At 41.8% G+C, this 24,088-nt stretch overlaps 1 protein-coding gene across 1 annotated transcript in view; it reads right to left on the reverse strand.

The window, feature by feature from the left end:
• EPB41L4A (erythrocyte membrane protein band 4.1 like 4A) overlaps positions 1–24,088 on the reverse strand; it is a 281,882-nt gene that overhangs the window by 31,995 nt on the left and 225,799 nt on the right. The window contains exons 13-17 of the mRNA XM_068964938.1: positions 18,245–18,335; positions 15,173–15,256; positions 14,098–14,211; positions 1,561–1,608; positions 392–469 (exon numbers count right to left, since the gene is read on the reverse strand). Of these exons, the coding sequence (XP_068821039.1) occupies positions 392–469; positions 1,561–1,608; positions 14,098–14,211; positions 15,173–15,256; positions 18,245–18,335 (415 nt within the window). The remainder of the gene's footprint in view (positions 1–391; positions 470–1,560; positions 1,609–14,097; positions 14,212–15,172; positions 15,257–18,244; positions 18,336–24,088) is intronic.

Raw genomic sequence — 24,088 nt, forward strand, 5'->3', positions numbered from 1 at the left:
TCTTGGGTTTTGGTTGGGCAAAGAATAATGATGTCATGTTAAAAGACACTTTAGGGAGAAATCTCTGTACAAATGATAACATTTCTTACCACTCTTAGGCAAATTCACTACATGTTGTACCTAAATATAGATCATTGCTTTTTTTTTTTTTTAATTAACAAGAAGGAACATCACTGTCAAACTGTTTAATCATCTTATTATAAAGATAAGAAACTCAGTTCAAAGAGCTGAGGTTCCTAAAATAGTACTTCAGAATCATTCCAGATTTCTTCTTAAATACAGCTGAAAAAAATCAGGTGTAAAAATTCATAGGACACACAGGTTCTACAATCAGTGGCAGCTGCTGATTTCAGCGGCTGATTTCCTGCTAACTATCATATTCCAACATTACCTGTTTCTCTTTTTCCGGTGCTCTCTGTTAGAATTTTCTGATTCACTACCACTGCTTGTGTTACAGCGTGAGCGTGACCTGAAAAGAAAGTAAGAGGAAAAAAAACCATAGTTATGACAAATGAAAAATTCCAGAAAGGTTCATGTAGATTCTTTAGAATTAATTTTGCAATAAAATTACCAATTCAAACATAAGTAGTTGTCATAGCCCTCTCCCAATCAGTTTCTCAGTTCAGCTAGCCATCTGAATGTCTACAGAAATGTGGAAGCAGACTAAAGTAAATGTCACCATGCTCCTAGAAAGGACCACAGAATCAAGTGCTTTCAACAGAACTCTGAGGTAGAAAAGCTATAAGTCCCTGGGGTGGACGAAATATGGACTCAAAGTCCTGTCAAACCCCTACCCCCACGAAGAGAGGGAGAGCTTATTTCCACTCCCCTTGAATTTGTGCTGATCCTACGACTGATTTTTCCAACAGAAGGAGGTGGAAGGGATACTCTGCTAGTTCCAGGACTATCTCTTAACAGAGCTGGTAGCTTCTGCTTCTTCCCAGCCGCCTAGGTTAACCGGGTGCAGAGATCATGGAGAGAGAGAGTTCCCAGGCAGACAGCCATTCTGCCAGGGACCAGTTAAACTAGCTAACAAACTGCTGTTCAATCAATAGAATCATATAAGATATATACGGTTGTTGTTATATCCAACCACCCAGGTCTGGATGGTTTTACTGTAGCCAGAGATAAGCGAGGGACTTCCCTGACAGCCCAGTGGTCAAGACTCCATGCTTCCACTGCAGGGGGAAATGGGTTCGATCCCTGGTCAGGGAACTAAGATCCCAAGTGCCACTGTGTGGTGTGGCCAAAAAGAAAAACTGAAAGAAAGAGAATAGAAAAGAAAAAAAGAAAGAGAGATAATGGAGAAAGCTCCTCTAAGACAAAAAGGAGCAGGAAAAAAAAAGAGAGAGAGAAACTCCTAAAGATGTTAAGGAATGGAAGACTGAGAACCAGTTGCAGCCAAAATTGTTATTTCAAAGTTTAAAAAATTACAATATCCTTGAAGCAGTGACTAATAAAACCAAACATTTCCCACACTCTCGCCTCAGGTCTGAGCTGCGCTGGCCTGCTAAGCCCTTTCCCTCTCCCTTGACCCTCCTTCCCTCTTGGCTTTTTTACCTCCGCCTTTGCTTTAGGTCTGAATCTTCACCACTGTTATGGGCCTTCCTATGGGGGGGGGGGGGGCGGTAAGAAAAAAGAATTCATTCAGGAGAACAGAAAATCATCAACTGGCTAAGGAAAGCATACCAGAATGAGTTTGACTTCAGTTAATGCACATTACACAGTCATCCATTCACGTCAGTCACCAAACACATGAGTCACACATACAGGCCCAGCTCTACAACAGACCCCAGAAACGATACCAACTGGCCTCAAGAAGCCAACAGGCTAGCAGGGGCTACAAACAGTCCATAAGTAATTATGCACACTTATCTGTGTCTGTAATTATCTATTAAGTAATTAACAGATGTAACAGTAATTATCTGTTAAGTTCCACTCATCCAATAACAGAGTCCAACTGCAGATCAGAGCACTAACCTACTTAGGCCCACCAAATCTAACCTGTCTCACTTGCTTTTAGTTGACTTTAAACTAACCACTCCCCAGCTTCCTTATGGATAACACCTCCGATGTATGGGTCACTATAGTAATGGTTGCTTACACTGTTTTTCAGGAATGTGGAGTTAGTTCTTGCCCAGTTCAAACTGGTTGAAACCACTGACCATTCAACCGGCCCTGCGTGAGTATCAGACGGATGATCTTTTGATGCTAGAGGGCCAAAACCTCTACCCTCAGAACACACTAACTCTGCCGTTTTCTGAACAGTTGCCATGAAGAACCATGAAGCTCGACCACTCTTGCAGAAACCACCGAGCACCTCCGTCTTCTTACCTCAGTCACCTCTCCCCACGCTTCATAGACCCTGCCTCTTTATCCTATAAATATCCCTAAGTCTGATCTTCAGGGAGACAAGTTTTAGATTTGTTCTCCCATCAACTTGCTTGATTATCTTGTGAATAAATGATTTCCCTGCTGCAAACCTTGGCATTTCAATGTCTGGCTTGCTGCAAGTAAGGCAAACAAACCCAATTCCATAACACAATCCACCAAGCCAAGTTCTGCCATAATCTGATGTCAGCTCTCATCTGAATGCCCTTTCCAACATCCCAGCCTATACGTCCCTTGTCATCTTCCCTAAGGACCTCTTTACTGCAACTCAGCAACTCCATCAGGGTCACCTTTGGACTTCATTATCTGTAACCACCTGCAAAAACCTTGTTCTCTAACCTCAATCTCCTCTCCTTCCTGAATACCACTTCCTATTTACCTTCAAACAGCTTCAGGGGGGCACCCTGTTAAATGTGTGAGTTCTGTAGTCCTGAATGTGAATCCCGTCCCATCTGATGATAAGCAGTGTGATTTAAACACAAGACTTCTCTCCTGAGCCTCAGTTTGAATAGTACTTCCCACACAGGGTTGTTACGGCTTCCCTGGTGGCTCAGGGGTTAGAGCATCTGCCTGCAATGCGGGAGACCTGGGTTCAATTCCTGGGTCGGGAAGGTCCCCTGGAGAAGGAAATGGCAACCCACTCCAGTGTTCTTGCCTGGAGAATCCCATGGACAGGGGAGCCTGGTGGGCTACAGTCCACGGGGTTGCAAAGAGTCGGACATGACTGAGCAACTTCACTTCACTTCACTTCAATTCACACAGGGTTGTTACGAGGATAAAATGAATCAATATATTTAAAATGCACACAGTAGGGCCTGGCCCACTCTAAGCACTCAATAAATGTTGGCTACTACCATTGTTGCTTCTTCAATGACTTCCATTCTACCTTTCTGTGACCTCAGTAGTACTGTCTGTCTATCAACCTTGCAACTTTCTGTCAGCTAACTTTTATTTCCTCCCTGACTCAGTTTGGATTTTCATCATCACAATAAGATGTATGCCAATACTTGAAACTTCCTCTGATCATGTTTTTTGTTCAGTCTTTATGACAAAACTCCAAAGTGGGTGAATCCAACTCTCCATGTTCTTTGGGCCAGCCCTCAAAAGCTGGCAAGCAGTGCTAGATGAGGTTACATAAAAAGGCATGTTAACTACACCACAAATCCATGTGCATACTCTCAGATCTACAACATGGCCCAGCAATCCTACCACCCTTCTCTGATCTAAGAACTCTCAGGTTCTTCAAAGTGCTTTCAACCTCCTTTCACCTGGCAGCGCTCTGACTCACTGCACCGCGGCTGCAGCAAATGACTGTGTGTTCTCCTTCCAAAGCAAAAAGGAGCGAGCCATTAGATGGGAACTCTTTCCTTCTCCTGTTACCCCAAATAGAACTCACCCACGTCACCCTCTCTTTTGCGGAAGTGTCCCTACAACTAAGGTCAACCCGCTCAGCTGTGCTGTGCGCCCCCGCTGCCTTTTAACCTCCTCGGTGACTGCCATTAACCACGTCTTGTCTCTCACATATGTTCACCGTGTCCTCAGAGCCGAGTCTCTTTCCCAGCCTTTCACATTCCCAACTCTCTCCTACTCAAACATACACACACCTACTTTGACTCCACATCCCCCGCGACTTTGTGCCCAGTCTCTCTCCTCTCCTTAAAGCCACACTTCTTGAGCGAGGCCTCTTTCTTGCTTTTGGGCTCCATGTCCTTATCCTTTGTTACGTGTGCCTTTCCGATCTAGGCAGGGCAGACGTGACTCTTTTAATGCCACATCCACAACTTTCATTCTCCCACCTTCCCAACATAATTATATCAAATAACATAATGGTGATAGAATTGTTCACTGTAAACACAATTACATAACTATTGTTCACAGATGACTGATCTAAACAGTGTTTTAGGAATACAATTTCTTGTATAGGTTTAAATTTTTCTTAGAGATGATAACTGCCTAGTTTTCTACTTAAGTTACTTGCTTAGTTTTCCTCGTACTTCTCACTAATACTTTATTCCGTCTCTGAGAGAGCTGCACAACTCGTCCTGAGATGGATAAATACACAGTATTGGCAAGTTCCATGTAAATCCCTCCTGGAGCACTCTGCCCTCCTACTCGCATTGGACAGTTTGCTGTCTAGCACTGCTGCATAGATGTCCCTTCACCCTGAGCCATGGAATTTCTTCTGCACCTTTGATGAATCCCATAGTCTTAGGTCTCATGGCCTCTTGTCATGACAGCTATATATTCATACACACACACACACACACACACACATACATATATACATACTCATATTTAAGTCACTTCAGTCATGTCTGACTCTTTGCAACACTATGTACTGTAGCCTGCCAGGCTCCTCTGTTCATGGGATTCTCTAGGCAAGAATACCAAAGTGGGTCACCACGCCCTCCTCCAGGGGACATTCCTGACCTAGGGACTGAACCCATGTCTCTTACGTCTCCTGCATTGGCAGGTGAGTTCTTTACCACTAGCGCCACCTGGGAAGCCCATACACACTATATATATATCTCAGTTCAGTTCAGTCGCTCAGTCGTGTCCAGCTCTTTGCAACCACATGAACTGCAGCACACCAGGCCTCCCTGGCCATCACCAACTCACAGAGTTTACTCAAACTCATTTCCATTGGGTCAGTGATGCCATCCAACCATCTCATCCTCTGTCGTCCCCTTCTCCTCCCACCTTCAATCTTTCCCAGCATCAGGGTCTTTTCCAATCAGTCAGCTCTTCGCATCAGGTAGCCAAAGTACTGGAGTTTCAGCTTCAGCATCAGTCCTTCCAATGAACACCCAGGACTGATCTCCTTCAGGACGGACTGGTTGGGTCTCCTTGCAGTCCAAGGGACTCTCAAGAATCTTTTCCAACACCACAGTTCGAAAGCATCTGTTCTTCGGTGCTCAGCTTTCTTTATAGTCCAACTCTCACATCCATACATGACTACTAGAAAAACCATAGCCTTGCCTAGGTGGACCTTTGTTGGCAAAGTAATGTCTCTGCTTTTGAATATGCTATCTAGGTTGGTCATAACTTTCCTTCCAAGGAGTAAGCGTCTTTTAATTTCATGGCTGCAGTCACCATTCTGCAGTGATTTTGGAGCCCAAAAAAATAAAGTCTGTTACTGTCTCCACTGTTTCCTCATCTATTTGCCATGAAGTGATGGGACCAGATGCCAGGATCTTAGTTTTCTGAGTACTGAGCTTTAAGCCAACTTTTTCATTCTCCTCTTTCACTTTCATCAAGAGGCTCTTTAGTTTTTCTTTGCTTTCTGCCATAAAGGTGGTGTCATCTGTGTATCTGAGGTTATTGATATTTCCCCCAGCAATCTTGATTCCAGCTTGTGCTTCATCCAGCCCAGCGTTTCTCATGATGTGCTCTGCATAGAGGTTAAATAAGTAGAGTGACAATACACAGCCCTGACGCACTCCTTTTCCTATTTGGAACCAGTCTGTTGTTCCATGTCCAGTTCTAACTGTTGCTTCCTGACCTGCATACAGATTTCTCAAGAGGCAGGTCAGGTGGTCTGGTATTCCCATCTCTTTGAGAATTTTCCACAGTTTGTTGTGATTCACACAGTCAAAGGCTTTGGTGTAGTCAATAAAGCAGAAATAGATGTTTTTCTGGAACTCTCTTGCTTTTTCAATGATCCAGCGGATGTTGGTAATTGATCTCTGGTTCCTCTGCCTTTTCTAAAACCAGCTTGAACATCTGGAAGTTGACGGTTCACGTATTGTTGAAGTCTGGCTTGGAGAATTTTAAGCATTACTTTACTAGCGTGTGAGATGAGTACAATTGTGCAGTAGTTTGAGCTATGTGTGTGTATATATATGCACATATATATGTATGTGTGTATACACTAAATATACACAATATATTATATCTGTGCACAAATATATGTATATTTATTTTTGAGAATGAAATTTCTGACCATGTCTTCTTTATACACATATAATTTGGTTTATCTGGGCACAGAATCCTAAATTGAAACTAATCTTCCTTCAGCATTTGGAGGCTATGACTCATTATCTTCTTTCCCTGCTTTTGCTGTGAAGCAGTCCAAGTCCATGATATTTATTTGTCATGATCTGTGTTTTTTCCTCTCACATTTTCCTTCCTGATGCCAATTTTTAAAAATTCTCTCTTGGTCTATAATGTTTTAATGATCTTGGTATGGATCTTACTTTTCAATTTACTATGCCAAATGCTCAGCGGGTTCTGTCTATCTATAAAGTTAAACCATTCCAACCTGGGATATTTTCTTATATTGTTTCTTTAATAGTTTCCTTTCTTGTAATTGTTTTTTCCTCAGAAATTTCATTAGTCAAATGACTGATATTCAGGTTTGATCATAATAATCCTTATTTCCATGGATTTGTTTTGGTTCTACTTTGGGGAAGATTTCCTTAATTTATCTTCCAATTCTTTAAAGTTCTACCCCACAAATTTAAAAGCTAAAAACTCTTATTCACTCTTTCAATACCACAGTTTCTACTTTTCTAAAGGTAATAAGTATATATTTTTTAGAAAATTTTGTTTCTTATACTGTCTCTATTTCCTGCGAGTTCCCCCCATACATACTCCTAATTCTTGGCTCAGTCTCTGTCTTTCCAAAGAGAAGCTATCCCCAAATGCTGGGTGATTATGGCTCTTTTCATATTCAGACACTGAAAAGACTGGACCCCTCTGGATGGTGCAGTGCATGGTAACAGACAGCCTCACTGCACTGCAGAGCTAATATGGGAAGTCTCGCCATTTCACTGGAGAATCTTTTGAAAGTTCCTATCAGTAGACCTTTTCCCTAATATCTTTCCATATCTTATAAGGAGAGTCTCTACTCTCATGCCTAGGAGATAGAAGCCTGGCTTCTAGCATTCTGGGAATGAGGACTTCAGTTCAGTTCAGTCACACAGTAGTGTCTGATTATTTGCGATCCCATCAATTGCAGCATGCCAGGCTTCCCTATCCACCTCACCAACTCCTGGAGCCTGCTCAAACTCATGCCCATCGAGTCAGTGATGCCATCCAACCATCTCATCCTCTGTCATCCCCTTCTCCTCCTGCTTTCAATCATTCCCAACATCAGGGCCTTTTCCAATAAGTCAGTTCTTCCTATTAGGTGGCCAACGTATCGGAGTTTCAGCTTCAGCATCAGTCCTTCCAATGAACATTCATGACTGATCTCCTTTAAGATGGACTGGTTGGATCTCCTTGCAGTCCAAGGGACTCTTTGCCAACACCACAGTTCAAAAGCATCAATTCTTCAGTGCTCAGCTTTCTTTATAGTCCAGTTCTCACATCCATACATGACTACTGGAAAAACCATAGCTTTGACTAGACGGATCTTTGTTGGCAAAGTAATGTCTCTGCTTTTTAATATGCTATCTAGGTTGGTCATAACTTTTCCTCCAAGGAGCAAGCATCTTTCAGTTTCATGGTTGCAGTCACGATCTTCAGTGATTTTGGAGCCCAAGAAAATAAAGTCTGTCATTGTTTCCATTGTTTCCCCATCTATTTGCCATGGAGTGATGGGACTGGATGCCATGATCTTTAGTTTTCTGACTGCTGAGTTTTAAGCCAATGTTTTCCCTCTCCTCTTTCACTTTCATCAAGAGGCTCTTTAGTTCCTCTTCACTTTCTGCCATAAAGGTGGTGTCATCTGTGTATCTGAGGTTACTGATATTTCTCCCAGCAATCTTGATTCCAGATCATGCTTCATCCAGCATCTCGCAAGATGTACTCTGGATAGAAATTAAATAAGCAGGGTGATAATACACAGCCTTGAAGTACTCCTTTCCCAATTTTGCGCCAGTATGTTGTTCCACGATTTTTCACGTAGATATAATATCTCTGTCTCTTTTACAAGTTAACCCTCTTCAACTAAGGCAAACAAATGCTGAAGTTTCCCACAGCTCTGTCATTGCCTTGCCTTTGCACTCTATCTACAGTTATCTATCTAGACAACCTCAACTCCATTTCATATTTCAACTAACATCTGTAAGAAATCTATATTTCAGTCCAGATAGCCAATCTAGCTCCTGACTTATATCAAACAATCCATGTAAATCCCTCACTTGGACTTCTCAATGGTACAACAAATTCAACTTATCAACAACCAAACTCAGTTTTCCTTTTTAAGCCTGTGATATCCAGGCATCACACCTCCATCCATGAAATTATACAAGTCTGGCTTTCATCTTGACACCTGTCATTCCTTCGCCCCCTCATTTTGATGCTTCTTGTCCCACACTTTTACCTCTTAAAGGGTCTTAAAACCATCTACTTCCTCCTATCTCCACATCGCCACCTTGGCACAAGTTCCCATCCTCTTTCTCCAGGACCTTGCTGTCTGGCCTATGTCCACCACCACCTTTCCCCCAGAGGCAGCAAGGACCATCTTTACCCAGTAAAAACGCAACTGTGTTATCACTCCCTTAGAAAAACTACCAGAATAATGACTGAAATCCTCAACAAAAGCCAGGTGTCCTATGAGGTCTGACTTCTCTCTCTTCCTTTCTCTCTTTCTCTCCAGGCTCATCTCTAACACATTTCTGTCCTCTCAGTGCTTGACAACACTGACCTTTCAGCCTTTCTATGAATACTCCCCATCTCCATTCCATCCCAAGGCCCCTACAGGGACTTTCTCTAGTGCTGATGAACACATGCCTTGCATAGAGACGTCCCCAATAAGCATTTTTGAGTGTGAAAATGGACTAGGGTAAAAATAAACTTGTATTGGCCAGGAAGTATAGAAGCTTTTCTGTTCTAAAACAGGACTGCTTAAACAAGCAGGCTTCAGGGTCTCCATGAACGTTGAAAAATTCTATGAAAATTTATGTAGTGGTGGTTTAGTTGCTAAATTATGTCCGATTCTTGTGACCCCATGGACTGTAGCCTGCAGGCTCCTCTGTCCATGGGATTCTCCAGGCAAGAATACTGGAGTAGTTTGCCATTTCCTCCTCCAGGGGATGTTCACGATCCAGGAATTGAACCCAGGTCTCCTGCATTGTAGGCAGATTCTTTACCAATTGAGCTGCAAAGGAAAATTTACACATGTATTTAATTAAGTACGTCCCCCTCCTCTGGAATGAATCCAACATTCCATCAGGCTCTCAGAGTTTCATCAACCCAAAAGGTTAAGGACCAGGGTTCTAGGCTCCACTCGAATTTGATAGATTTATCCATTTAATGACAGACAACTAGCAAAAATACAAAATTTTGATACGTTTTGCAAAAGATGTTATTCTGGCCATGCATTGCAAAGTAGAGTTTTCCACTATTAAATTTAAGCCTACAATATTCCTGCATGCTGACAGCAAATATTCAGTTTTCAATGTCAGAGTTGATTCAGCTATGCAGGGATTTGTGCTCAAGAGCAAGGTAAATACATGTGAAGATACAAGACTGAGAAGGACAGGGACAATTACAGGGTATTTAGAGTGGAAAGAAACAAAGAATGAGCTCTAGCTCTTGATGCCAACAGCCAGCAATGTCTAGTCTCCTCAAAACACACATGCCCAGTAAGAGACCTTTCCAGTACCACACAGAACCAGACAGAGGCCCCGATGCTCAGACAAAAAGATCCTCTACTCCATGAAATCAAAAGGGTCTTTCCTCTGGATGGTGCCCATGAAAGGATCCTGTGTCCACTCACCACAATTACGCCTCTGTATTGCACAGGAAGCCAGCAGAAACTGTATCCAATATGAACATTATTAAGTCTGGATTTGGGAATGTGTGTGCTCCCAACTATTTCCAGCAATTAGTTTAGGGGAAAAAATACAACAAATTCTGATATGTAATGTAAAAACTTGATAAATTCACTTCTAAACATTAAAATCAAAATGACCATCTGTTCAGTGTGTGTATTTTATTTAGGGACTGCTGAAAAAGTACACTAATAATTTAGGGTGAGAACCTATAAAAACCTATCTATTAACAATAACCACAGCATCACAGATTCTTAAAATATTTAGTAATTCCCACTCCCCACAACTCCTCAAGACACATATACAAACAAACGCACTTTATAGTGTTTCCCAGTGATGTTGACTTGTTTTTTAAGTGTTCTCCAAGTTGAACCAATTGTTGGAAGGGAAAGGAGAGCAGAAAATCTATTCCCCTGCCTGTTTTAAATGATGACTCATTAGCCCTGCCTTTTTCAGACATACAGACGTGGACCCAAATTCTGGATGTGTGCAAGGAATAGTTACTCTTTTCTCCTCAAGCCTGTTTTCTCATCTATAAAGTGAGATAATAATGCTGGGCCAGGTATTTTTCCATTGGTACTCAGTCCCATCCAAACCTAGTTGTAGTCTCCCATGTATTGCCAAGACGAGAGACCTGAAAATTACATCTTCCTAGGCTTCTTCACCACTTAGGTGCTCAGGTGAGACTTGAAGGCAGGAGAAAAAAGGAGGCAATTTTGCTTCTGGCAGCACCTGCAGCACTTACTGTTGCATTCCCCAAAAGTGAGGCTTCCACAGCATTAGACTTGGTGGTACCTTCTAAAGCAGCTGCAGCAAGTCTTTCCTACAGTGGTGGTGCCCCAGCGCCAAGCACAGGCTCCCAGGGGCCAGCTCCAAGGCAGAAGCAGCTTTGAATCTTTGGGTGACTTCCCCATCTCTCCCGCTATGCCTGCAGCCCAGGGGCAGCACAGCATCCAGGCCACAGACTCTTGGTCTTTTTGTTCCTTCAGTCCAGCTCACACCTGTGCACTGATCCCTGCCTTAATCCCTCTCTGCTGGAAAGGCCTAGTGACTGAGAGATACATTATGTCAACTTCTGTAGGGTACCATAAGGTTGAAACGAGATAATGCATAGCTAGTAAACTGCTCAGTACTTGGAACATGGTACATGCCAGCTATTTTTCCATTATTCTGTCTAATCATCATGGCTCCCCCTTCTCAGTCCTGCTGGGTGAAGATGACGGCCTTTCTTTTCTTAACTTTCAAAGAATTTTGGTGAAGTGGACCTGGTTTGAGAAAGTTATGGATGAAGACTCTAGGAAACTGGCAGAAGCAGAAGGAATCAAGCAGGGATGGACCAGCAAGTGAGTATGAACAAAGGGCAGAAAAAAGAGTTGCACCTCTGCTTTCTAAATCCACAGCACATACAAAAAGAATCTTGATGGTTATCTGAAAACATGACTGGAACATCTCATAATGTGGTTATTGTCATTGTTATTCAGTTGCTAAATTGTGTCCGACTCTTCATGATCCCATGGACTGCAACACACCAGGCTCCTCTGTCCTCCACTACCTCCTGGAGCTTGCTTGAATTCATGTCCACTTAGTTGGTGATGCTATGTATTCATCTCATAATTATAAGTCACATAAAATACCACTCATGTAGGCACCCAAAGTAAAAGAGTCCTCATCAGATAAAAATAAAGTGAATTTCACTAGTAAGTGATTTCTAGGTCTTCCTCTCTTGAACCTGTCATATTGCTCAGCCTGCTTTGCAGAGAGGGTTCAAAACCGCTATATAGGAATTTTTCTTTTTTTTATTAAGCACAAACACACAAGTATATTTATATGAACAATCTGACCTGCTGGGTAAAATGTAACAAGACTCATTTTCTTTCTTATTGAAAGGGGTTTTACTGAAGTTTAAGCAACAATATCAGTCTTGAGAGCCAATAATTCAGCCTCACCTAAGAGATATCTCTCTAAACATGATCTTGTCTTCCCAGTTCAGTTCAGTCGCTCAGATGTGTCCGACTCTTCGCAACCCCATGGACTGCAGTATGCCAGGCTTCCCTGTCCATCACCAACTCCCAGAGCTTGCTCAAACTCACGTCCATCAAATTAGTGATGCCATCCAACAATCTCATCCTCTGTCATCCCCGTCTACTCCCACTTTCGATCCTTCCCAGCATCAGGGTCTTTTCCAAGGAGTCAGTTCTTCGCATCAGGTGGCCAAAGTGTTGGCGTTTCAGCTTCATCATCAGTCCTACCTATGAATATTCAGGCCTGACTTCCTTTAGGATGGACTGGTTGGATCTCCTTGCAGTCCAAGGGACTCTCAAAGGGCTTCTCCAACACCACAGTTCAAAAGCATCAATTCTTCGGTGCTCAGCTTCCTTTAGAGTCCAACTCTCATATCCATACATGATTACCGGAAAAACCATAGCTTTGACTAGACGGACCTTTGTTGGCAATGTCTCCAACATTAAATGCTTAAATATTAAATGCTTTTTCATATGCTGTCTAAGTTGGTCACAGCTTTTCTTCCAAAGAACAAGCATCTTTTAATTTCATGGTTATAGTCACCATCTGCAGTGATTTTGGAGATCAAAAAAATAAAGTCTGTTACTGTCTCCACTGTTTCCCCATCTATTTGCCATGAAGTGATGGGACTGGATGCCATGATCTTAGTTTTCTGAATGTTGAGCTTTAAGCCAACTTTTTCACTCTCCTCTTTCACTTTCATCAAGAGGCTCTTTAGTTCTTCTTCGCTTTCTGCCATAAAGGTGGTATTATCTGTGTATCTGAGGTTATTGATGTTTCTCCCGGCAATCTTGATTCCAGCTTGTGCTTCATCCAGCCCAGCATTTCGCATGATGTACTCTGCATATAAGTTAAAAAAGCAGGGTGACAATATACAACATTGACATACTCCTTTTCCTATTTGGGACCAGTCTGTTCCATGTCCAGTTCTAACTGTTGCTTCTTGACCTGCATACAGATTTCTCAGGAGGCAGGTCAGGTGGTCTGGTATTCCCATCTCTTTGAGAATTTTCCACGGTTTGTTGTGATCCACACAGTCAAAGGCTTTGGTATAGTCAATAAAGCAGAAACAGATGTTTTTCTGGAACTCTTTTGCTTTTTTGATGATCCAGCGGATGTTGGCAATTTGATCTCTGGTTCCTCTGCCTTTTCTAAATCCAGCTTGAACATTTGGAAGTTCACAGTTCACGTACTGTTGAAACCTGGCTTGGAGAATTTTGATAAATTTTTTACTTTGCTAGCATGTGAGATGAGTGCAATTGTGCAGTAGTTTTAGCATTTTTTGGCATTGCCCTTCTTTGGGATTGGAATGAAAACTGACCTTTTCCAGTCCTGTGGCCACTGCTGTTTTCCAAATTTGCTGGCATATTGAATGTAGCACTTTCACAGCATCATCTTTTAGGATTTGAAATAGCTCAACTGGAATTCTATTACCTCCACTAGCTTTGTTTGTAGTGATGCTTCCTAAGGCCCACTTGACTTCACATTCCAGGATGTCTGGCTCTAGGTGAGTGATCACACCATTGTGGCTACCTGGGTCATGAAGATGTTTTGGGGGTCATTAAGATCTTGTCTTCTCAGGTAAAAACATTTAAATCTTTTACATATTAATGTATATCATTAATCCAATACATATCACATATACATATTATACATACAATATATTTTCAAAATATTATACATATTTTTAAAATTTTAGTCTTATCTACAATACAGAGAGTAAGTTCCCATCAATATTTTATGAAATCATCCTCTGAAACGCTGGCTTTTTAAGAGAAATACTTCAGGACCTCTAGCTTATTTCATCTCAAAGAAACAAAAAAACAACAACAACAAAACTCAGAAGCTCTCTGTTATTGTGAGGGGACAAACAGTCATGACACTATGAGAGTAACCTGGTTAAACTGCGCCTGGGACCTGGAACTGCTGCTGAAAATTTAAAACCGACGGCTGTTCTGCTTACCTCCTCCTGGTGGGCTGCACAGAGTCATTGTCGCTCCCACACGAGGGGTTTCGGCGGCGTGTGTAAGGGAACTTGGGGGATTTCGTGCGGTCGTTGGGGGAGTTATAGAGTCCGCTGGAGTGGAAGAGGAACGGTCAAGGATGTCTGCAGAGGGCCGGGAGGAGCAATACCCTAAGCTGGAGCCAGGGAAGGGCTCACAACTGCCCATTCTCTACTTTCAGGGGAATACTGGGTCTTGGGCACATGCTTCTCTTTCCTGACAAGATGTATTGAAAGGAGAGTAAGATCTAGTAAAATAAATCATGACAGTCTTCACTGTGCAGGAATGGGCTTGTCTCACTGGACTTCAAAAGAAATGAGCACACACAAATGACGGCAACAGTAACAACAATCTGCGTTTACGGTGAATCTACACATGCTAGCTGAGGGCTTTATACACATTATCCCAGTTTATCTCCAGGTCAACCCTAGTCACTGAAGTACAGTTATTAGACTCATTTAACAGAAAAGAAAACAGAAATACAGAATATTTAGTTAAGCAGCCAAGTACCCGGGAAAGAGGCAGAGTTAGAATCTGAACCATCGTGTGGTCAGACCTGGAACGATCATTCAACTTATCAATTAATTATGAAGCAGATCTGTCCCTGGTATGGTAATTGTGAACAAAATTAACTAAATATTTATTTATTTCTAGGAATAAAGGTCCTCTAAACGCACTATTCATCAACGGTAGTTTTCAACTTAAGTTTTAACAAGAATGGTGCAATTGGGGAAATTATCATTAATATGTCATTTCAAGTATCCAAATGACCACCTAAGCCATCCTCACCACCTTTCAGGCAGTTTCTTAGTATATGCAAGTTTTCCTTTCTGTCTTTCCAGGAGCAAGTTTCATGTTAGGACACATCCTGTTGACTTCTACTTCAGAAGTTCTCAGTCATGCTGATTTAGGAATCTGACTGCTTGTCCACAGTTAGTCATCACCAGCCACAAAGCAAATTCCATCGTTTAACAAGCTGCAATTGCCAACCCCATTTATACTGTTCTCCTTTATAAAAACAAGGATTCTCTTTACCTCTGGGGGCCGTTTTCTTCCCACGGTGCATGAGATTTACTTCTCTGGGTATCAGGGCTGTTTTCATTCTTTGCTTTCTTAAAGCTTTAATTTAAAAAAACAAACAAACAAAAAAGAGTGGAAAATAAATTAACTAGAAAATAAAAGAACATTAACTCACATACTTATTTCTTCAGTAAAATTATTTAACAAACGTTTTAAAATATGTGTTTTTATTCATACCTGTGACTCATTCCAGAAAAAAATGTAAAGTGGCTGCCTAAAAAATAATAATAATAATAAACTTTCCAGCTGTACCTTGGGGGTCTCTTTGCCCCTTCTTTCTTTCTTGTTTTACTGCTATAAGTCACCCAAATGCCAAGTCATCAATTGTTAAAAGAAACTTTCTGAAGTCAACCTCCAGTATGAGAAGGGGCTTCCCTGATAGCTCAGTTGGTAAGGAATCCACCTGCAATGCAGGAGACCCCGGTGCAATTCCTGGGTTGGGAAGATTTGCTGGAGAAGGGGTAGGCTACCCACTCCAGTATTCTTGGGCTGCCCTTGTGGCTCAGCTGGTAAAGAAGCCACCTGCAATGAGGGAGACCTGGGTTCAATCCCTGGGTTGGGAGGATCCCCTGGAGAAGGGAAAGGCTATCCACACTGGTATTCTGGACTGGAGAATTCTGGCAGGATGAGAAATAGGGGGAACCAGCAAGCCCAAAACACAAGGCTGATAAGAAAGTAAAGTTGAGTATTCTGGTTCATGTGGCTGGCTCCCTCTCTCAGCAGTGGTCAGAGACTGCTGGCTTTGGATCTGGGTCTGAATTTGTGCAGGCCGGTCAGCTCTGGGCAGGTTCAGGCCGCCCAAACTGACCTTCTCTGCCCCCAGCTTCCGCCATATCTTGGCTTCATCCTTCCAAATCAGAATGACTTTCAAATCTTATTTCCTGACCTAGTATCATCTTTCTGTCCTAAGAATATAAATATAACTGAGTTGTTACTCAACCTCAATAAATTATTTTAGAAACACTGGGAGACACAAGGCAGGGGCTCATCAAAAGCCTCCCATCACCAGGGGAGGAGAGAAAGTATGCCACCTCTCACTTCCCTGGGAGCCTCCACTTCAGAAAAAGATAGAGCTACTTAACTCCTAATCCATGTTTAACCCCAGCTTTCGGAGGAATCCTCTATTTAATTGTCCTGGAATATAGTCATAGCAGAGTTCTTTGTAACAGCAAAGAAAGAGGAGAGAAAAAATGGCAAGGTTATTTCAAAAACTGAAAATAAACTTGTACCCTGGTATATGATATTCATCTAGGGAGTTATAAAGCCTAAAATATTAGATATTTGACAGAGGCATGTTAAAGAGCACTAGTATTGATAGACGGTAGGTATATTTTATTTACGTTCTCCCTGAAAAGATTAAAAAACATTTGGAAGATCAAATTTCTAAAGTAAAACTTTAATTCTGAAAGGAGGAAAAGTAATAAATATGGTATGTAGAAAGATCCAGTAGAAAGTTTGGGTGTGTTTAGTAAATCAGAGAGAAAAGAGAGAAGGGAGACTGAGCAGTGCAGTAGGGAGATGAAAGAGGGACTGAGAGAGCAGCAGGAGAATAATGAAATCTCAGGGGGAAAATTAACTGAATGCAGTCTCTGAGCTGGTTCTCATCTGGAGCTTGAGTGGGCAAATTTGGCAGTCCTTCAGGTATCAGTCCTATCAGCAAGAATGCAGTTGTGGAGTGGACTGCACTCCTTCCATACACTCTAAAAAGGCTTGGGATCTGAACTTCATGCAAGATGAAGTCTTATGTCAGACTTACCATCAGCATACCCTGTACATACAGATTCAGCTGACTCTCTAGCCACAGCGACAAGGCTAAGGGAAGCACAGTACACGAAAGTGCATGCCACGCTAATATAAAATAGAGAGTGGAAAGCTGCTATAACACGGGGAGCCCAGGCCAGCGCCCTGTGCCAACCTAGAGGGACGGGGTGGCGGGGAGCGGGAGGAAGGCCCACGGGGAGGGGGTATACTTACGGCTGGTTCTTGCTGTTGTACCGCAGAAACCAGCACAACATTGTAAAGCAATTACCAACCAATCAAAACAAGAATGCAAAAAGAGAAAAGAGGAAGAAAGTGTACGTGAAAGCAAAGAACTTATCATTCCAAAAAGAGAATCTGTACAGGGAGCATCCTGTACCTACACAAAAGAAAATGAAGGCAAAACCTTGAGGGAAACACTGCAACTCTGAGAAATTTCATAACTTAGAATTATTTTGCTGAGAAATCATACACTATATTTCTCCAAGTAGCAACAATCCAATGGAATGAAAACACCATTATTTACTAACAACAGATGGAGTAGATGATCTCAGAAGTTTCTCAAGGGCACATATTTCCGACTGCTTGGACTTCTCTACAATGCGTATGGAGTACTCTCTCTAGAGAGCTCACTGCATGTGCGACATCCTGTTCCATTGAACATAATTGGAGACAGGAAAAAGTGACGCTGGAACCGTGTCTGCACAGAGAACAATGCTGATCTTTCAGGGCAACAATCCACATAATATATTAAGAGAAGGGCCTTCCACTGGGGGATGCTTCAGGGAAAACTGATGCAAAAGACCATGACAGTTCTTCATACATATGCAATCACTGCCTTCTGAAACCCTGCACCTCTGAACGCCATCAAACCTCCTTCCAGGGCCACAGTTGAGTGCACTGCTATAATGAACGTGGCACATTAAGCATGAATACTATCTGCTTTACTTCCCAGGTCCCTCTGAGTTAGTCCATTATATCACACCATTTAAAAAAATCACATGGGATTTTCACTGTGTTGTGGAGAAGGCAGACCACAGACTATCTATAACTTCATCATGCTATGACAGCAGGAGCATTTCCTTCAAATGAGAGGGACATGTCCTGATTCTTTACATTTTACTGGCATTTTAAAGTATTCTTTGGCCCACAGACTATTTTCATTAAAAGTACTAGTTAATTACCAGAGTGCTTCTTAACCTTGACAAAAGATTAAAAACATTTCTGTGACAGCAGATAGCAGCGTGTCCTTTCAGTTAACTAACTGACCTTTTTATTGGTGAAGGTGCGATAATTTTAGTTGTTCCTTCATTTTCTCCATTTTCCATATTCGCAGTTACCCGGTTCATGCTGTTTGATCCTAGTAGCAAAGCAGAGGAAAGAAAGAGACAGTGGAGAAGGAAAAAAAAAAAAAAGGAGGCAGTGGTCAGAAAAACACAGAAGAAATGGAAAAAAAATTTTAATGTAAACTTAGGGACATCATGACATATTGTATTGGTAAAACAGAATTCTAAATACATAATGAATTGCTCAATAAATCTGAGATAATATTTTCTGAAATGTACTAAACCCTGAATATAACAATGTCCAATGTCTAGGTTATGGCACCCTTTGAAAATAGGATGTTTTAAAACTTCAGTGTTTACAAAGTTCCCACATCATGGACATTCTTTAAACCATTAAATAAGAATCTAAGATATTTAGTACTATTATACTGGAATGTAAGCCATTCCAATCGGTTTTTGACAACTGTGTTGTGAAAAAATTACTGTTTCTTGGAATGCCGTTGACAGCCCTCATTCTCAATCAAACCTACCCCAAATATTTCAGACCTGAAAATACTCCAACTCATAATGCAAATAGTAAAAATAGACTAATATAGATATGATTTGTATTACATTAAAAAAAAAAGTTTCCAAGTGTGCTTTTTAATGTAAACATCCCTAAAAGGCTAAAACTAACTTTTTAAAAGCTGTTATTCCCCAGATTCGCACACATGCTAGATGGACCAGCAGAGGGCACCCCCAGCAGACACAATGATGGAAACTGTGATTAAATTAGCCCAGCAGCCAAGCCCATCCAGGAAATCTGGATCCCATTCTTGGGAAAGAGGCTGATAAGCCTGTAGGGGTGAGATGTGCAGGCACTGATGGCTAGTCTCCTCTCTAGTGGCACGCCCCCCACTCTGGGAGGATGGACGCCTGCACTCCTCGTTCAATCATGTGGCAAGCAGGCGTGTCCTCCTCAGAAAGCCATCTTGTATGTCCATGGGTCAAGTCCTTCAATCCAAAGTATAATCACAGCTAACAGTTTCCAAATTCTAAGCCAAGTCTGTAATACTAGTAAGAGCTGATACCTGTTGAGCACTTACTATGTGGTGGGTGCTGTCCCAAGTGAAAGTCGCTCAGTTGTCTCGGATTCCTTGAGACTCCATGGACCCTCTGTCTATGGGATTCTCCAGGCAAGAATACTGGAGTGGGTTGCCATTCCCTTCTCCAGGGATCAAACCCAGGTCTCCTGCATTGTAGGTAGATTCTTTACCATCTGAGCCACTGTCCTAAGTACTTCTGGTCTATTTACTTATATAATCCTCAAAATAATCCTCTAATATGGATACTAATATTTCCCCATTTTAAAGATAAGAAAAACAGGACTTTGCCAAGGTCCCACAGCTCATGAGTGAGGGCCCAGCTTTTAAACCCACCAGTCTGGCTCCTGAGAATTAGCTCGAGACCACCACGACGCACAGCCTCCCATGGCCATCTGTGCCTCATCCTCAGGAGCCAGTCTAAATTAAGGGTACACTGCGAGAAACAGACTCTTTGGAAGATAAGTGAAAAGAACGACCAATGAGAACATTTAATCGTCAGCTAAGAGAAGAACTCTCTGTCAAGGGCAACCAACCTTGAGAGATAACAAGAGGAACATGTGAGCACCCTGAAGTTGGCAATTCCCTCCAGGACATTGGGAGGCAGCCTTGGCTACTGATCAGGAATGATAAACATGAATGAATACACCTTAGACACAGAAAGCAAACAGGGGTTTCAAATAAGCACTCCATAAACTATTATTATGAGCAATTTGACATGCATTCAATACCTGAATTTTGTTCCAGTTTTGGAATCCTGAAGTGAAAAGGTGAATCTGAAGATATGTGGCATTAAACGCACGCTCATATGGGAGCAACATTCAGAATTCAGGCATTATAAAAGAGCATGGTTGGATGAATGGGACACAACCAACTCCCCCTGAACAACCCCCAATGCTATCAGACACTGTAGTGGCCAGTCACTGTCTACTTTGCCATAACCCTTAATAAAAATCACAAGGGCATATTCCCAAAATTGTAGGTGCAGATTTAAGAAGGAGCTACTTCTCAAAAGTGGGAATTCTGTGTGATATGGCCCTGGGACAGTGACAAGAGGGATTAATTCATTTGTGCCCCAGACAGCTGATGTGTCCCCATATAAATATTTTTAATAGTTTTAAATACATGTTTTTTAAATGCAGCATTGTTCCAAGCTGGTATTGCTAATTTATAATATAATGGAAATTCACATACCCAGGGCTATTTTCCAGGCTGGGGGAAAAAGGGGGCACAGCAGGGAATCCAGCCCAAGTGCCCAGTGGCAATAACAGCAGTGGAAGAAGCACCGAGTGAAAGCAAGCATCACTTAAGCTGAAGTCCTGTGCAGCTAGCTGGTGGATACACCTGGGTTTACCTCAAGTCTTATCACTTGTGACTGAGCTGCTGCTGCTGCTGCTGCTACGCTGCTTCAGTTGTGTCTGACTCAGTCCCCGTGGACTGCAGCCCACCAGGCTCCTCCATCCATGGGATTCTCCAGGCAAGGGTACTGGAGTGGGATGCCATCGCCTTCTCCGTTTGACTGAGCCGTCAGTCCCTTCTTAGCTTTTTGCGGGGGGCGGGGTGGATGTTGGTGTTTTGTTGTTTGTTTTGTGTTATTGTTTGTTTGATTTTAAAATTTTTATTAGAGTATAGTTGATTTACAATGTTGTGTCACTTTCTGCTGTACAGCAAAGTGAATCAGTTATACATACATACACCCACTCTTGGATTCTTTTCTCATGAAGGTCATTTCAGGGTACTGAGTAGAGTTCCTTGTGCTACACAGCAGTTCCCTATTATTTATTTATTTTACACACAGTAGTGTGTATGTGTCCATCTCAATCTCCCAATTTATCCCAGTCTTCCTCTCCCTAGCCCTGGTAACCGAGATACTGCTGAGCAGTCTTTTCTTAGTCTAACAGCTTTGGGGAAAGAGAGGCGGCTTGATCACTTTCTCCGAGTCTCTTTCCCAAGCTTGCAAAAGCTTAATGAACAGGCAGGCCAAAAACCGAGGAATATTTTCAAATAGAAAAATTTCAAACTATATATGTATATGTACTTCCTTAAAGAAACGAACACTTGGTTATTCACAATACCTAAGTCATAATTTTTAAGGTCAAACACTAGATCTATGGTTTTCTCAAAGAATTTCAGGGGAAAAAAATCACATACAAGTTCTCTCAGACAATCTCAAATAGGCAAATGTCTTCAAAATAAACTGCTTCACTGACAAGATTATTTTACTAACATAACAGTCAGATAACACACTCAAACACATAACTAGATAGGGTAATCCAATTTAATTTATGGTTCTTTATATTCAAAACAGCATACTACTAACCAAAAAAAATCTATTTATATGCATTCCCCTCTTCTGTAAGTATGTGAACTGGACAAGCCTGAAGTGTAAAAGACATACTAGGAAAACTAACTGTAAGAAAAAAAGTTACATATTAGCCTTGACTTAACTGGGAGAGTCTCTGCAGTATCCATTCATGTAATATTCATACCTTAATTATAAGTTACTCTTTTTATTCATGAATGTAGGGTTCTTTAAAAACTCTAAGTAGGCAATACTTATCAGCTTTATGTTAGTAAATATGCACTTAAAAGTAATAACTATACTTTAAAAATACTATATTTTAACCATTGTCCTAATTACGTCAAATGAGTGAGGTTTTTTTTTTTAATCATCTATCATTTAAAAAGAAAGCTAAGCAATTAAATATTGCTTACTGAAATCTGCAAAGGTGAGAGAGATGGTTATGCATCCTTTAGGCTTACCGATTTTCCATTTTGCTGACATGCACTAACTGCTTTCCTTTTCAAAACTCTTCCTCCCCTCGTTATCCTACCTTCCAGAACCAGCCCTCCTACATAAGCTCAGAGTCTTGAACTACAGAGAAGTGGTGATCTGACAAACCAACCACACTAAAGGGCTCACGTCTTCATGTATTAACTGGTCACAAAAGAGTTGCATTTTAAAGACAAAAAGGAGAAGATAAGTACTAACTAAAATAAATAATTGATAACAATGGAATTTTAGGCATTATTCTAGAAGAAATTTTGAGGCTGGAGAAATTGTTTTCAACATTCTTTTTTCATTGAAAATTATAACAGACCACCAGAAAAGAATATAACATACAAATGTAAACTGTTTAACAAACTATTATAAAGTGAATAGCTATTAAACTACTTCTCATGTTGAGAAATAAAACATTAAGGGCAGTTTCCTACACTATAGAAATCACTCCACGTGGGGCAACTCTTTCTTTTAGAGAAGGGCAAACAGTTGTTTTCCATCTAAAATATCCAGAAATACAAACGGCCACATATATATTTCAAAAAATATGTATAATATACACAATAAAATTATTAATAAAAGTGAATAAGGCCTCAAAATCTTAATAAAGTGAAGGGCGTATCACTGAGGCCCCATGATTTCCAGCACAGTGTTTTATACATGGCGAGTATTCAGTGAAGGTCTGTTATTATAGAGGATGTCTTTCTGTTTCTACTAGTTTTTCCCACTAGAAGGGAAAATTGAGGATAATAATGTTACGTTTAAAAAGTGTCAAAACTAAGACCAAAAAAAATCTGGATGTGGCAGTATGGAAAATCCAGGAGGTAAGGTGACATGCAGCCACATCCTACAAGCCCAGGCTACTTCTCAGGGCTTTACGGCAGCCTTCCGCTGTAGCATGCTCCTCCTTTCTAGTCTTTTAAATGAAAGCAGCAGATGACCTACAGCAAAAGTCGGTTATCCACATATGATTACCAAGCCTCCTAAGTAAATCTGTATTTTGCTTTACATGACATATTAACTCTAGCAAGGTCATTTAGAATTAGAAGCATACAGTTCAACTTACGTATCATTCACAGAAAAAGGCAAAGGCCTGGGATTTCCCTGGAGGTCCGGTTAAGACTCTGTCCTCCCACTGCAGGGGGCATGGATTCCATTCCTGGTCAGGGACCTGAGATCCCGCATGCCACATGGTGTGGTAACCCCCCTCCCCCAAAAGACAAGGGGCTTTACTCATGAGACTGGTCACAGGTAGAAGACTAAGTGTATCAGGAGACTGCTATAGTTTATTAAGGAGCCAGATCCAGCTCACGGTCTGCGATTATTTCCGCCTCTGGACTGGTAAACACCACAGCGTGGCAGGGGCCCGACAGTTCCCTGTGGGATAGGCAGCACCGCAGCGCCAGTGTTCAGCATTCCACGGTCTCCGTTCATTTTTTAACACCCCATATGCAAATGATCTCAGCCCGTGTGCAGCGGACTGTGACCACGCTATTGTGCAGTCTGGCTCTGCTCACAGTTCAGTGCCTTTATCTTAAGTGACCCTCGCCTTCCATTCAGGAAGAGTGGCTGTCAGAACCAACTTCCCCAGGATCTGTTTAGCCGCTTGACCTGGGGGAGATTCTTAAAAGTCATCCCTGTGATGTCCAGATTTCAAGATGCGGTACTGAATTCACATGGATGCTCAATTACAAAAACACTGAGCCTCACAAGGTCCCTCATAGCTCAGTCGAGAGAGAATCTGCCTGCAATACAGGAGACCTGAGTTCGATACCTGCGTTGGGAAGATACCCTGGAGAAGGAAATGGCAACCCACTCTAGTATTCTTGCCTGGAGAATCCCCGTGGACAGAGGAGCCTGACAGGCTACTGTCCATGAGGTCACAAGAGTCAGACAGGACTTAGCAACTAAAACCCCACCACCAAAGTTCATAGCTCAATTTGACACCTGTCAACCTTAGTTT

This window comes from Capricornis sumatraensis, chromosome 2 (assembly GCF_032405125.1).
Source record: "Capricornis sumatraensis isolate serow.1 chromosome 2, serow.2, whole genome shotgun sequence".
Classification (NCBI taxonomy): Eukaryota; Metazoa; Chordata; class Mammalia; order Artiodactyla; family Bovidae; genus Capricornis; species Capricornis sumatraensis.